Source organism: Vespula pensylvanica, chromosome 1 (assembly GCF_014466175.1).
Source record: "Vespula pensylvanica isolate Volc-1 chromosome 1, ASM1446617v1, whole genome shotgun sequence".
NCBI lineage: Eukaryota > Metazoa > Arthropoda > Insecta > Hymenoptera > Vespidae > Vespula > Vespula pensylvanica.
Genome location: NC_057685.1, coordinates 17895928 through 17911011, shown reverse-complemented (window position 1 = coordinate 17911011; position 15084 = coordinate 17895928). Strand labels below are relative to the sequence as shown.

General features: G+C 31.5%; 1 protein-coding gene across 4 annotated transcripts in view; it reads right to left on the bottom strand.

The window, feature by feature from the left end:
• Positions 1–14728, bottom strand: part of LOC122632506 (G protein-coupled receptor kinase 2) — a 23682-nt gene extending 8954 nt beyond the window's left edge. The window contains exons 1-3 of one of the 4 annotated variants that reach the window (XM_043819358.1): positions 14441–14728; positions 8228–8882; positions 6968–7334 (exon numbers count right to left, since the gene is read on the bottom strand). In XM_043819358.1, the coding sequence (XP_043675293.1) occupies positions 6968–7019 (52 nt within the window). In that variant the 5' untranslated portion in view covers positions 7020–7334; positions 8228–8882; positions 14441–14728. Of the gene's footprint in view, positions 1–6967; positions 7889–8227; positions 8883–14440 lie in introns of those variants that run through there. The other 3 variants (XM_043819377.1, XM_043819368.1, XM_043819347.1) reach the window with 3 other exon arrangements.
• Between the last annotated feature and the right edge of the window lie 356 nt (positions 14729–15084).

Genomic DNA, 15084 nt, shown 5'->3' with positions numbered 1-15084 from the left:
AAAAAAAAAAAAAGAAAAAGAAAAAAGATATAAAAAAGAAAGAAAATAAAGGTGGAAATAATAATGTAAGTAGTTATGCGCTAAAAGGAAAAGTGAGAAAGAAATCTGATGAAAAAGAGAGAGAAGGTCAACGAGAAAGAAAGAAAGGAAGAAAGAAGAAGAAAAGATAAATAAAAAGAAAATAAATAAATAAATAAATAAAAAAGAAATTTTGAAAGAGCGACCTTCTTTTTTCCTTTCTTTCTTTCGAATCCATAATTGAAGAAAGAAATGTGAGATTTCAAGGGTTGAAATTATTTTACCCTCCTTTCAACCCCTCACCTTCCATCTTTCTGTCACTCACCCCTTCATGACTAAGACGATAACGAATTTCATGGAAATGAAAACTATTCGTTGCATGTACTTTATGTACGTAAGAATACATAAGTATGTATGGTTGTACATATACGCATCATACATACGTACGAGTACATATATAATTTATACATATGTATTCATGGCTTGTGATGATGAATGATGAATTCGTTCGGGACACGCCAGAACTTGTTTTTCCTCTCGTTCAAACATTCCGTTCATCTTCCACGTAATTGCACGCGAGATACTATGTACACATATGTACGTAGTATGTACTTATGTATGCATAGGGTGGGTCAAAAGTTCCTAATTGAGTCAAAAGTTTCCTAGATGGTATTAAAGACGGATTAAACATTTATTTTATCAATGTTTATCTTTGAGTTTTGTTGGATATACGTAAGATTAACGTTATCGCGTTAAAATAAATTTATATTTGTTTAAAATTATAACAAAAGTTTTTATAAACCCTTTCTATTTATCAAGTATGAAAATATAAAAATATAGTTTCTCTTCTATTTTTATTTTATTTAGTTTTTCCTTGTTTCTTTTTCTTTTTACTTCTTCTCTTTTTTTACAGACCAATCTCTCTTTCTTTTCTCTTCAGATTATAAGCCTAATTGGAGTCCTAATAATTTCTCGAGAAAGAGTGATTAATTTTTAAGATTCTCTTAGAAACTTTTGATTCATTCTTGTATATACATAATGTGTGTGTGTGTGTGTGTGTGTGTGTGTATATGTGTATGTACAATTAGCGAATGCAACCATGAAGCTGAGAAAATTGGAAAGAAACTTTTTCCGATTTCTTCTTGTGAAACTTTTACATTAATGATAAACGATGATAGATAGATAGATATATAGATAGATAGATAGATAGATAGATAGATAGACAAAAAAGGAAAAGTTTAAATGATCATTAATTTTTAGACGACATATTAGAAGAAAATATCAATAGATAAATTAGTTTAATTTATGTATCATAACAGATGAAAAATTTATGGAACAACGGAATAATTAAAAGATTTCATTTTACTATAAATAAATTACATTTTCATTGATGAATATTATTTTTCTTCATTTTTAAAATCGATATATGTATATAGAATGAAATTATAAATGAAGTTGAAAATCAAAGCTCGTCTTTATAACGTTGCAACGAATATACGTAGACTCGCTGACTCAACGAGTTTACGTTCGCAAAAAATATCATTTAAAGATAATTCTTTTACAATTTGAACAAATTTTTTATCTTCTCTAAATACCATTAAAATATTTTCTCGTTATAATAAATATATATAGTCATACAGTCTCTATAATCAGATTTAATTGGGGACATTTTATGTATGAAATATTATTTATAAATATAATTATATATTAATAGTTACTATTTACATATCTGATATATCAGATACAATAGCATAGAGTGTAGAATATATATATTATGCATATTATGTATGTATGTATGTATGTATGTACGTATGAATGAAACATTGAAAATGACTTGCAAATGATATTAGAAACTAATTCGAAATTAGTATAATAATTTCTATCAAACTTCAAATTGTAGAACTCTTCATCAGTTCAAACTTGGAATTAGACAACTCTTTGTCAACGATGTCAACAATGATGATGATGATGATGACGACAACGACGACGTCAACAAGAAATAAGGTTTGCTAGCGAAAGGAATAATTAACTTGTTACTTGAATGGCTCCGCGTTCTTACATAATTTACAAGCGGTTCATAATACGGTTCTCGGTCGAGCTTCACTCTCGTATTTATACAGTTTACCAAGGCAATGTGATTACAAGGCCATTGACGTCGTTGGAGCATCTCACGCAAACCCATTTACCTACTTTTCCTTAACACGCGAGTTCCTTGTTTTCTCAACAAGCTAACATCAAATCTTAAGTGTCATTATGTGCTTTTTTTTATTTTATTAATAATCCCTGACCATCAAAAAAAATCATTGATCGATAAAAATCTATAAAATATTAATTATGAAGTTCGATATTATTGCAAATAATGTTAGGACTCTTCTTTTTATTTTTATCAATCGTTCTTTCACGGAAAAAATTATTCATTCATGAAAATCGCTTAAAATATAGTGTACAAAGTTATTGCTATTTTGTTATATAGCAATCTTAATTTTTATTGTTTTTTTTTTTCGTCAATCGTTCTCTATCAGAAGAATTATTATGATGATAAAAATTGATTAAATATAATATATGTAAACGAAGTTCGATGATAAGGTATAAAATATTTGAATTTATATATATTTTTATTTTTCTTTCTTTTTCTTTTTTTTTTTTTTAGTCTCCTTTCTTATTCTTATCTTTAGAAATAAATTTGCACATCTATTGGATAAATTTTATTGGAGTAACGAGTCCAAGGAATGTGATATCTTTAACCTTTTAGAATGAACTTTTCGCTCTGAAGATAATGCGAGCCGTTAAATATTACAATGGCACGAGATACACCGACGATCGGTGTAACATGATTTGCTTTTATAATGCGAAAGTAAACTTCGGAAATTAATTCTTAGAGAAAGATCTTCGAAAATTTTTATTTTTAAATGAAGACTTTTTTATTAGGAAAGTTAAGTTTCTTTTTCAATTTTCATATGTTTAATTACTTGATAACGAAAAAAATCTCGTAGAGATTAAATTTGCACGCTCTAAAAATCATAAAAAATTTTTTAATTAACGAAGTAACAATAGAAACGTTTCGATTTAAAAAAACTCCATTTTTCTACAACTTTTATAATTCATATCGTTGATTACTCGATATATGAAAAAACTTCTACGAGATTAAATTTTCATGTATTTCAATTCGATCTCTCGAAATATAAAATATTAAAGTAAAAGATATTTCATTTCAAAAAGATCGAATTTCTTTTATATAAAATATCGTTGATCGATATAGAAGATCGAATTTCTTTACTCGATATAGAAACAAAATCTCAAAGTTATAAAATTCTCATTTATTTTTTAATCGATATCTACAAAAAAACTCAATTTTAACGTGAAAAGAGATGTTTCAGTCTATAAAAAAAAAAAAAAAGAAAAAAAAATATGATCGAATTTCTTTAACATATAAATTAATATTTTTTAACATACAAATTACTTGTACGAGATATAGAAATAAATCTCAAAGGTATTGAATCAGTAATATATAATATTATATATATATATATATATATATATATATATATTTCGAATCGTTCTTTCACCTAAACTCTTTGGTACTTGAAAGTTATTTTCAGCATACCTTTGATAACTCTCTACTAGCATTTAGTTCGAAAGGGACACTCCAGCCACCGGCTAGAGAGTTTTACGATCGTGACGAGGAAATAGATTACGAAGGTTCTTTTTGAAAACGTTGTTTTCATAACTAATGCAATCTCTATACGTCAGAGAAAGAGAGAAAGAAAGAGAGAGAGAGAGAGAGAGAGAGAGAGAGAGAGAGAGATACATATACATATATATTTCTGTGGCATTTCCTTAGTATGGCTCTTACACTCTACGATGCTTCGAAATGGCAAGGACTTGGTTCTTTGTGGGTGAAAGATTCCTCACATTCGTTTCGTAAATCGTTTTAATTGCAAAATAGAACTACAAGGTATTTCACTATCTTTTACACCGTAATTTCTTACACCGCGAAATAAGTATATTTTCTTGTCCTCGCGGTGAATAATTGATTAAAATGTCGAATCTTTATCGTCGACTATTAATAAAGAAGTAAAATAATAATAATAATAATAATAATAATAATAATAATAATAATAATAATAATAATCGTAATAAAATAATAATCAAGTCCAAAGAAAATATTTATTTTAAACGAAGAAAAACCTTGGAAAGAATTCTTTTTCAATTTTGAATATTTGTGTGTACGTAATATCATTCATAAAATTTATCCTTAAAGATATAATTTCTTTCTCTCTCTCTTTTTTTTTCTTTTTTTTTTTTTTAAATATCAAATGCCACTTTCTATTTTCCTCGTTTATTTCCTACTTTTCCACTACTTCTTCACTTTCTACTTATAAAATAGTTTTCAACTTCTTTACCCTTTACCACCCCTTGCCTCTTTTATTCTTGGGAGGTTTAGTTTCCAAGTCGAAGTTATTCCCAAAGGACATTCTACCATGCTATTACCTACTCGAATACACGAATTCTCGTGACAACGGACCATAGGCCAAAGTTTTCGTGCACTTAGGTATTTAAGTATAAATACCTAAAAGGAAAATGAAGCAACATGTTGCAAGTTCTAAACTTTTTCTATTTGTCAGATTTAAAGGGACAAGAAAAGAGAAAGGGAGGGAGGGAGAGAGAAAGAGAGAGAGAGAGAGTCTTATTAAACGTCTACCTGAACTTTGTTCTTTGTATTCCCTAATTAATAATACTATAATTGAAATGTTAAGTATTTTTAAAAAAAGATATTTTAATATTTTATAGCATTATGTAACACACACACACATATGCATACATTTTGATGTGTTACGATATTAATTATACTATATAATAATATCTATTAATTAATATAACAAATATATCATTTATATATATTTTATATATATGTATATACACCCACATACAGTAACTTTTTATACACCTACATATATAGTTGTGCTATATAAATTTATATATTATATAACTCTTTTTCTTTTTAATACGATAGAAAATTATTAATTTAATAGCATGATATTAATCTTTCCTTCTTTTTCTTTTTACATACTATATTTATACATATATATATATATATATATATATTCTTTCTATTTTCATTTTTAAAAAAATTACATGCGTGAAAGGAAACGCGAGAGAACGTATCGATTCGTGGAAGATATTGGCTCGGCGATCACAATGCATCGACCGGTAGTGAAAAGCCCGAGTCCTTTCGAATGAAATTCCGCAGATAAATGGACTCGCCATGAGAACGAAGATGGATACGTAAATGTACGTAGAAACACCTACGCAAATCCATCGTAAATCCCAACGAACGTTCAATTCGCGAATTATCGATTTCTCCGAAGCTAATAATACGCAAATCCGCTTAGTTCGGACTATTTCCTAAAGCGATGTTAAACCTGCGAAATAATACGTGAAAAAGTACAAAGAGAAAAACGAAAAAAATCATTTTTTAACAAATTTTCTTCCTACAGATAAATTTTGTTTTGATTCTATTTTTATTTGTTTTTTTTTTTATTTTCTCAATTTCTAATTAATTCTTTAGAATGAATTTTCTTTTCTTTTTCTTTTTTTTCTTGTCAAAGATATAATATTAAAGAAGAAACGTATAAAACGTGGAAAATATAAAGAAGATGATAAAGCGAACAGACTTTTTCAATAATTTTTCTTCAATGAACTTTATTATCAACTAGATGAAATAATTAGAAAGACGTTCGACATTCTTCGATTATTTTGCAAATCTACGTAATTCATATTGAACATTCCAAACGAATAGATACGCTTACGTTCCAGCAACGCAGCGATCGATCGATTCGTCGTTCCTCCCATTAATATACCCGTCGTACAATTTCGTTCAATCGCTAATGTTCATCGTATGAAGATGAAAACGTTGTTTTATACGTTTACTCGCTCGTTCGTGAGTTATCAATAACGTCATTTTGTACTATCCAAAAAAGAAAACAAAAAATACAGAAAAGAAAGAAAAGAAAACACACGTCATTAGTAATTCGTTTGGTATTTTATTGCGAGAGAATTGACGTGTCTATCAAATTTTACATTAAATGCATTAAATAATAAGATATATTTTATATATTTATAGAGAGAGAAGAAATTGTTAAAAAGAAATTATTGTTTTAATAGAATGCTTCAAAATGATGGAGAGAAAGGACGAAAAATTAAACTTTGTTGATTTCAAATGTTTAAAAATTAAACTAAATTTGTTAAAAAAAAAGGTTTTTTAAAAAGAAAAGTTCTTTTCTTTTTAATCTAAGTACTTCGAGATGATATTACAATTACGTTCGTTAAGATTCTTAATTTATATTATTAGCACAAAATAAAATTAAATTTATTATAAAGAAATTCTTAATTAAAATTGTTTAAGATTAAATTAAAACTAACTTCATTAAGATTCATAATTTATGTTATATTATTCAGAGGGAATTAAATCGAGTTTATTAAGAATAAATTCTTAATTTAAATCGTTTTGAAATTAAGTGACCCCCTCGACTTTGTAAAAATTTTCAATTGAAATTATTTAAAATTAAACGATCGAACTTTGTGCGTTAACACTCTTAAATTCAAAATATTTAGAATTAACTTTTTGTTGTTTCAACATTTTCAATTCAAAGTATTTACAATCAAATGATATAACTTTCTTTTATCACTCTTTATTCAAATCATTAAAAAATAATAAATTAAATGATCTGCAACTTCGTTGAGCACTTTTTTATTCGAATAAATGATGCCAAATTAAACATGAATTCATTAAATTAAAATTGTTGAATCAATAGTAATAATGATAATAATAATAATAATAATAATAATAATAATAATAATAATAATAATAATAATAAAAGTGAAAAAAAGAGAGGAGAAAAAGAGAGGAAATAAATATAATATAAATATCATAGAAAAAAATTCTTACCTTCTCTCGCTTTGAGGTACACAGTGTTGGCCACGATGTTCTCCAACTCCATCAATTCCAGCTTGATCGAGTTTTCGCGGCCGAATCAGGAGGGAGAAGGGTGAGCTAGGATAAGCTCGGTACAAGGATCGAGATGGTGGACGATAACGAGGATCGAGAAACGCTAAGAGTAGTACCAGAGGTACTACTACGAGCGTCGATACTCGAACGATATGTCCTTTCGAGACTTCTACGATTCGATCTCTTCTCGTGAGGATTTTCACAACCCCGTCGGGTCCAGCCAACCGAGCTCCCATCTGCGGGACTCCAACGAAATGTTTTCGAACGAATCAATGACCTTAATTGAGTGCTCTTCCTTCTCTTCGTCCTCTCCAAAAGAATATTTGAAAAATGTATAGAACAAGAAGAATAAGAAGAAGAATAAGAAGAACAAGAAAAAGAAGAACAAAAATAAGTGAAACGAGGGACAAAATAAAAAAGAGTGAAAAAGAGAGAGGAAGAGGAGAATTCATTAATCTGTAATTTTCAAGGCCGGTCTATATTCAAGATAGATCATCCACTCGTAACACATATCGCTTATTATCTATAATATAATAGTCACCAAATATTATCTCAATTTCCCTTTAAATCTTTAACTTCGATCTTTCGATAAATGATCAAAGATAGAAGAAGATTTTCTGATTTGATAAAGTACTCCTTAACATTGGCACGTCTTTATCTTTTTTGTGATCGATGGAGTCATCGTTCGCCTCATAGATCATGAATAATCAATCAATAAAAAACGAAGAAAAATTAAAGAAAAAATTAAATAAAAGACAAAACAAAATAAAATAAAACTAAACTAAACTAAGAAGCAGAAACGAAAGAAGAAGAAGAAGAAGAAGAAGAAGAAGAAGAAGAAGAAGAAGAAGAAGAAGAAGAAGAAGAAGTAGGGAAAGAAGATGAGGAAGAAGGAAAGAAAGTGGATAGAGAAATAATGAATAAAAGCGCGAAATGCGCGTTTATCGATTGTGTTTCATCGTTCTTGTCTCTCTCTCTCTCTCTCTCTCTCTCTCTCTCTCTCTCTCTCTGTCTGTCTGTCTTTTTCTTTTTTTCGTGACGTTTGCAAAAGATCCTAATGCAAAAGCTTGAGAAATCTTATTGGCTAGAGATCAAAAAGGACTTGTTTTTTCGTTTAAATTCAGGGCGAGTTTCTGCCTCTCTCTCTCTCTCTCTCTCCTTCTCTCTCTCTCTCTCTCTCTTTCTCTCTCTATCTCTCACTTTCGTTTGCTAGATCTTCTTTTAATCGAACAAGCTCTCTCACGTGTATCCACGGTATGTGATGATCCTTTTTAACGCACGATCCTTTGCACACCACTTTCGTGGCATCGCAAAACTCGATCCTCGTTTCCTCCTTCTCGATTAGAAACAAGATTAGAAACGTTTCTATCCGAGCTCGACTCTTCTTCTTTTTCTCCTTCTCTTTCTCCTCCTTTTCTTTTTTCTTCTCTTTTTTTTCTATTTTAATTTCTTTTTCAACGAAGTATCAAGACAACGAATTTGTCTTCCTTCGAACATATCGTACACACACGTGTATATATATATATATATATATATATATATATATATATATATTTATTTTATAATATTCACCGACACAAGTCAATATGACAAGCAGCTAATTTGATTTCTTCTTTCTTATTCTTCTTGTTCTTGTTTTTATTCTTCAATCTTGTTTCTTTTCTTTTTTCCTCCTTTTTTTTTCGATATCCTGAATAATATCTTTTGGATATAAACTAAAAATCAACGACGGATTTTTCTTGTTTCTTTTCTTGTTTCTCGAAGACCCAACGATGTGACGTCGTCCATCGACGAGATTTCTTCTTTTTATGATTGGACCAAAGGACAGTGAGGAAATTTCTTGAAAAATATTCACCTGAGAAAAAGAAGATTATTCGTGATTGTCTCATCGATTGTTAATTTCATATGATGTAAGTTCTCGTTCTCTCTCTCTCTCTCTCTCTCTCTCTCTCTCTCTCTCTCTCTCTCCCTCTCTCTCTCCCTCCTTCCTTCTCTTATTATTACTCGACTCGCGTAGGTTTTTCTTCTTTTTTTTTCCTTTTTTCTTTTTTTTTTTTTTTTTGAGATAATTAACATACGATTGACGTCAAAAACTACGTTATCGATCGTTGGTATCGAAATTCTCCGCTCGAATTGAAATCTATTTATTCAAGTATTGAAAAAAAAAAAAAACTTTTTTATAAAACCGTTCATAAATAATTAATTAAAAATACAAAAAAGAAAATTTTTTAAATAACGATATTTATTCGATTGTTTTTAAAGAGGAAAAGAAAAAGAGACATTTCAATGGATCGTATTTCGTGAAAGTATTATGGATGGATCATCCTAGTCACGTTTGTGTGTATATATATATATATATATATATATATATATATATATGCATACATGCTTATATAGGCTATTCACATGCATGCACACACATGTATACATACGTTCTGCAAGAAGGTACGCATTTATTATTATTCTCATTATAAGTTGAAAAAAATCGCTCGTAAAATAATTCATTGATGATCAAAAAAAAAAAAAAAAAAGAAAGAAAGAAAAAATAAACAGAAAGTGACGAGTTTTATTCGATTCATTTCAACGAGGACGACAACGATAGAAACAATAAAAAAAAAAAGAACGAAAGGAAAAGAAAAAAAAAACATTTCAGTGAATCGTATTTCACGAAAGTATTATAGACGCGCCATCGTAGTCACGTTTGTATATATGCATATATAGCTATCACGCACATTCATACACACACACATACATCATATATACATACATACATACATACATAAATACATATATACATACATTCTACGAGAAGGCACGCATTTATTATTATTGTTCGCATTTGCATTTCACAGGCGAATCCCGCGACACGATACGTCGAGGTGAGTGCATATAATATCTATGTGATATGCGAAGCAGGTGTACCGAGCGGATAAAGATAACGATGCGTCTAACCACCTGATACACCTGATACCCAGAAGTAATCCAATAACCTTTTTCATCGTGTCTCGATACGACCGTCGATGAAATAGCTAACCAGCCCTCTCTCCCACCCTTCTCCTTCTCCTCCCTTACTCCTCATCCCTCATAACTCCTTACCCCTTTCCTCTCCTACGATCGTCAAGCTTGCATGATGGGTTGCACATTTTCGTGAGCATGCAATATTTTAAGTTAATTTTCATAGTGTTCCCTGAATCAAATTACTGTATAACAAAGCTTCTCGTGTAACAACACCCTCTCTCTCTCTCTCTCTCTCTCTCTCTCTCTCTCTCTCTCTCTCTCTCTCTCTCTCTCTCTCTCTTTCCTTCTTTTTCATTGTAATTACACATATATCTCTATCACGCGTATATAATTGGTATTATATTATTAATAAAGACACGTGATAATTTATGACGTGAAGTTCCTTTTAATAGCTTGTTTCTTTATGTAATACGAAGTATACACGTGATCCGATCGTTTTGTATTATTAAGTATTAATAAAAAAAAAATTGTTACACGTCAAACATCTTGCATATATACACATAAGATATATATATGTATATATATCTTATATATATATATATGTATATATATCTTATATATATATATATAACATATATATATACACGCAGTAATTTTGGATTAATAAATATTAATAAAAAATTAATACGTAAAACACCGCATATATAAATTTTTTTTTGTTCAATTCATTATTAGTATTTATATTTAATAATATAAAATCAGCGATGGTTCGTGTCTAATTCGTTGTAATACATAATTATATACGTATATACACACAAATACTTATTTGAAATTATATTCATATATTCTCTGGAAAGAGAGAAAGAGAGAGACAGAGAGAGAGAGAGAGAGAGAGAGAGAGAGAGAGAGAGATCTCGACGAGGTCGGAAGCCCACGTGAAAATTATCTCGAATAACTTCCGACCAGACGATGACGAGTACGACGAACGACGATCGTTCGACGTCAGAACAATCATCGTTCTCAGTCGTTTAATAATGTACGAATGTACATTTCGTTATCGAAATGTCGAATATCCATTATTCAAATCGATTTGAAATTTTCGAACGAAATTAGGAAGTAATAATAAAGCAGGAAAAAAATCGTTTTCGAAATTGAATGAAATTTCGATGATATAACAGAAAGGAAGCTATGCGTTAGAGATTAGTGCGACAAGAAGAAGTATAACAAATGATAATTGGATCCTCTCCAAAAGGATTCTAAGCTTCTAATACGCGACTAATGAAAAGTATTACAAAACTTCTAAATTAGATGACGTTTCTCTTCCGGATAAAGAAAAGTCTATTCGAGCTGACAATATGCATAAGTACTTACTTACATACGTCGCACCTTGTCTTTATTACACAACTCTGACGGAATATTAAACGGAATATAAAATTTTTTCCTCGTGTCCTTTACGGCCACGCGATTATATTTTTTCTTTTTTTAATTTCTTCGACTTTCTTCATTTGCAAAAGAAATTTTTTTTCTTTCTTTTTTTTCCTGTTTTTTTTCTCTTTTCTTCTTTTTTCAATTAATCTACGATCCGCGATTACTCTATGTTTTCTTTACTAATTAAAATTGTATTACAGCGACGGAATATTAATGGATTTTTTTGCTAGAGTCCTTTTGATCACGTGATTACATTTTTAATTCCTTTAATTTCGACTTTCTTCTATTTGCAAAGAATTTTTTTCTTTTTTTTTTCTCTCTCTTTCTTTTCTTTTTTTTTCTCTCTCCTTCTTTTCTTTTTTTTTTTCAATTAATCCACGATCCAGGAATACCTAACTACTCTTTATTATTTTTTTTACTGATTAAACTTGCATAACAGCTACGGAATATTAATGGATTTTTTCCTCGAGTTCCTCTGGTCGTGTGATTATATCTTTACTTCCTTTCAATTTCGACTTTTCTCGGTATAATAAATTTTCCAATCAATTTGCACCTAGTGCGAACTTCTTTCTTCGCTAATTACAATATATCTGAATATTTTTATTTGATAATATTTTACTGAATAGTTATCGGGATATAATATCAAATAATAATGTCGGACGATAAACGTGACAATGTACGCGATTAAATTTTATTTATGATTAAATTGTTAAAAGAATAATAGCAATATAAAAAGAAAATGAGAAGGTTCCTCTAAAATGATTTATGTATTAAATTTATTTAATCGTATGACGGGTATCTCTTCTTTCTTTCATCGAGGGATCAAGTAGAAAAAGAAAATGTTGACCGTTTAGAAGGTCTCTCTTTATCTCTCTCCCCTTTTCTTTTCTCTCTCTCTCTCTCTCTCTCTCTCTCTCTCTCTCTCTCTCTCTCTCTCTCTCTCTTTCTTTATCGTTGACCCTCACTCTAATTTTTCCCTTTTTCCGAAGGAGCAAAAGTCAAAATTTCACAACGATGATACATCCGAAAGAACAAAGAGACACAAAATGAAAACGAGAAACAAATAAAGAGAAAAAAAGTGAGAGAGAGAGAAAGAAAAAGAGAGAGAGAGAGAGAGAGAGAGAGAGAGAGAGAGAGAGAGAGGAAGAGAAATGTATGGACATAATACAGTACATGCGAAAAAACAAAATAGATAAAAGAGATTAGGACAAAGTGAGAAAAAGATAGAAATAGAGAGAGACGTTTTCGCGCGAAATATCTATCTTTGTTTTACTATTTTTTCTTCGTTTCGTTTACGTAATATATATCTCTCTCTCTCTCTCTCTCTCTCTCTCTCTCTCTCTCTTTCTCTCTTTGTGTTTTTCTCTTCTATTTATATTAGAGATTTCTATCGTCCTTTTAAACAGGCATAGGTTGTAGTATATATATTTTTTGTCTCTCTCTCTCTCTCTCTCTCTCTCTCTCTCTTTTTCTCTCTTCCTTTCTCCTTCTATTTGCATTAAAGATTCTATCGTTTCTGTCTAGACGAGATAGACAGAAATAGAAAAAGATACATGAATAAGGAGCAATGTAAAGGAATATCGTAGAGACCATAGCTTTCACCGTATGAAAGAAAAAAGAAAATGAAGATTTAGGCATCGATCTTCTGCGTTGGCGAATATTGCTCGTCGTCTAATATCGTTGTCACATAAATTTCCTTGTAACACCGTTATCCCGATGTTTGACAAGAATCGAGCGTACCAATCCCTCTACTCACATCCTACTATCCCCTTTCAACCCCCTACCCCCATTTCTCTCTTTGACCTAGGAAAATTTACGATCGAACTTCTTCTCAACTGAAATTGAGCTATCGATCGGTTATCAAAGCGTTCGATCGATCGATAATTCCATCGTAAAATAATCGATTATTTCGTATTTCGTACAAGTAACAATCTCGCATCTTCTTAAATAGTATTACTATTGAACTATTGATAAGAGTCGTAACGAATCATAAGATTATTATCATCTTCCTTTCGTTCGTATAGAAAACAAAATTAAAATATAAAAATAATAATGTGAAAATAGCTAGAATATAGAAATAATAATATAGAAAATTGTGGATTACAAATGATAAGAATAATATAAAAATTTTGACACTTTCTTGTTTATAAAAGTAAAAAAAGCATTATGAAAATATAGAAGAATAAAAGTGTTAATTCGAATAAAGTAATGAAAGTTGTGGGAGGATCGACGAAAATACAATAAAAAAAGAAAGTAAAAGAAGAAAAATGAAAATAAAAGGAAAAGAGAAAAAAAAAACAGTCGAATCGATAGTACGATACTCGACTAACGTGAGAAAATCGCCGGATATAAGCTCTCGTTCGAGATTTCAAGAGGACGCGAGTAGATTAGGATGAGGTTAACGTCACTCGAAGAGACCCGGCTCGACGTGCGTGTCACGCACATGTATTGAATGCACGTGCATAGCGTGCATATACGCGAGGAAGAGAAAGAGATGGAAGCGAGAGATATGTTGGGAGAGTGGTTAAGAAGAGGATAGAGAGAGAGAGAGAGAGAGAGAGAGAGAGAGAGAGAGAGAAAGAGAGGGAGCTCTGTTTTATCGACGGAGTTAGTCGTACGTACGTAACGAACACGAGTCACGAGCGACGTCGAAACTCATCGACATTGAAACTCGCGTGGTTCAACACGAGACACACGAGTCAACGACGAAGACAAACGATGAAACGAAAGATGGTGTGTGTGTGTGCGTGTGTGTGTGTGTGGTATAAAGAGAAAGAAAGAGAGAAAGGGAGAGAGAAAAAGAGAGAGAGAGAGACAGAAAGAAATAGATAAAGAGACAGAGTGGGAGAAGGAGAAAATAAAGGGGAGGGGGCAAGTACCGTTCGGGTACACCCGGTATAACGCAACCGTATCGACGCAGAGGAGCGCGCGATCGTAAGAGCGAGAGGAGACACGATGAAGAAGAAAACGCAATGGCTGCCGGCACCGCTGCCGTGAGGGAGCGCGCACCTCTTTTATTTCTCTTACTTCGTATTTGCACGTTAGTTGTGCGCTCTCGAACTTTATGCCGGGTCACTCGTTGTCGATCCTTTTGTTGTCGAGTTGGCCACGAGGAAACAGGCAGAATGATGTTTCTCTTTTTCCTCCTTCCGTTTTTGAAGGAGAGCACGCGTATCCGACGATGCGGTCCAGGCCGGTTTGCAACGATGCGATTCGTCGGTTATCGAACCGCGGTCCACCACCACCACCAGCACCACCGCCAGCAGCACCGGCACCACCACCACCGCCACAACAGCACCACCACCACCACCACCACCACTACTACTGTCACTACCACCACCACCACCACTACACCTCCTTCTCCTTTTATTCCTCTTCCTTCACCACCCCCACCTACTTCTCCTACTCTACTACACTGCTACTACACTACTATACTACTACTCTGCTCCTGCTACTACCGCTGCTGCTACTATCACCACACCACCACTACCACTACTGCTACAATTTCTTTCTCTTCTTCTGTCGTTCGCGCTCTCACACAGAACGTGCGAAAAGCTAAGAGAATGGACGGACAGAGACAGAGAGATAGATAGAGAGAGAGAGAGAGAGAAAGAAAGAAAAAGAAAGAGAGAGAAAGAAAGAAAGAAAGAAAGAAAGAAAGAAAGAAAGAG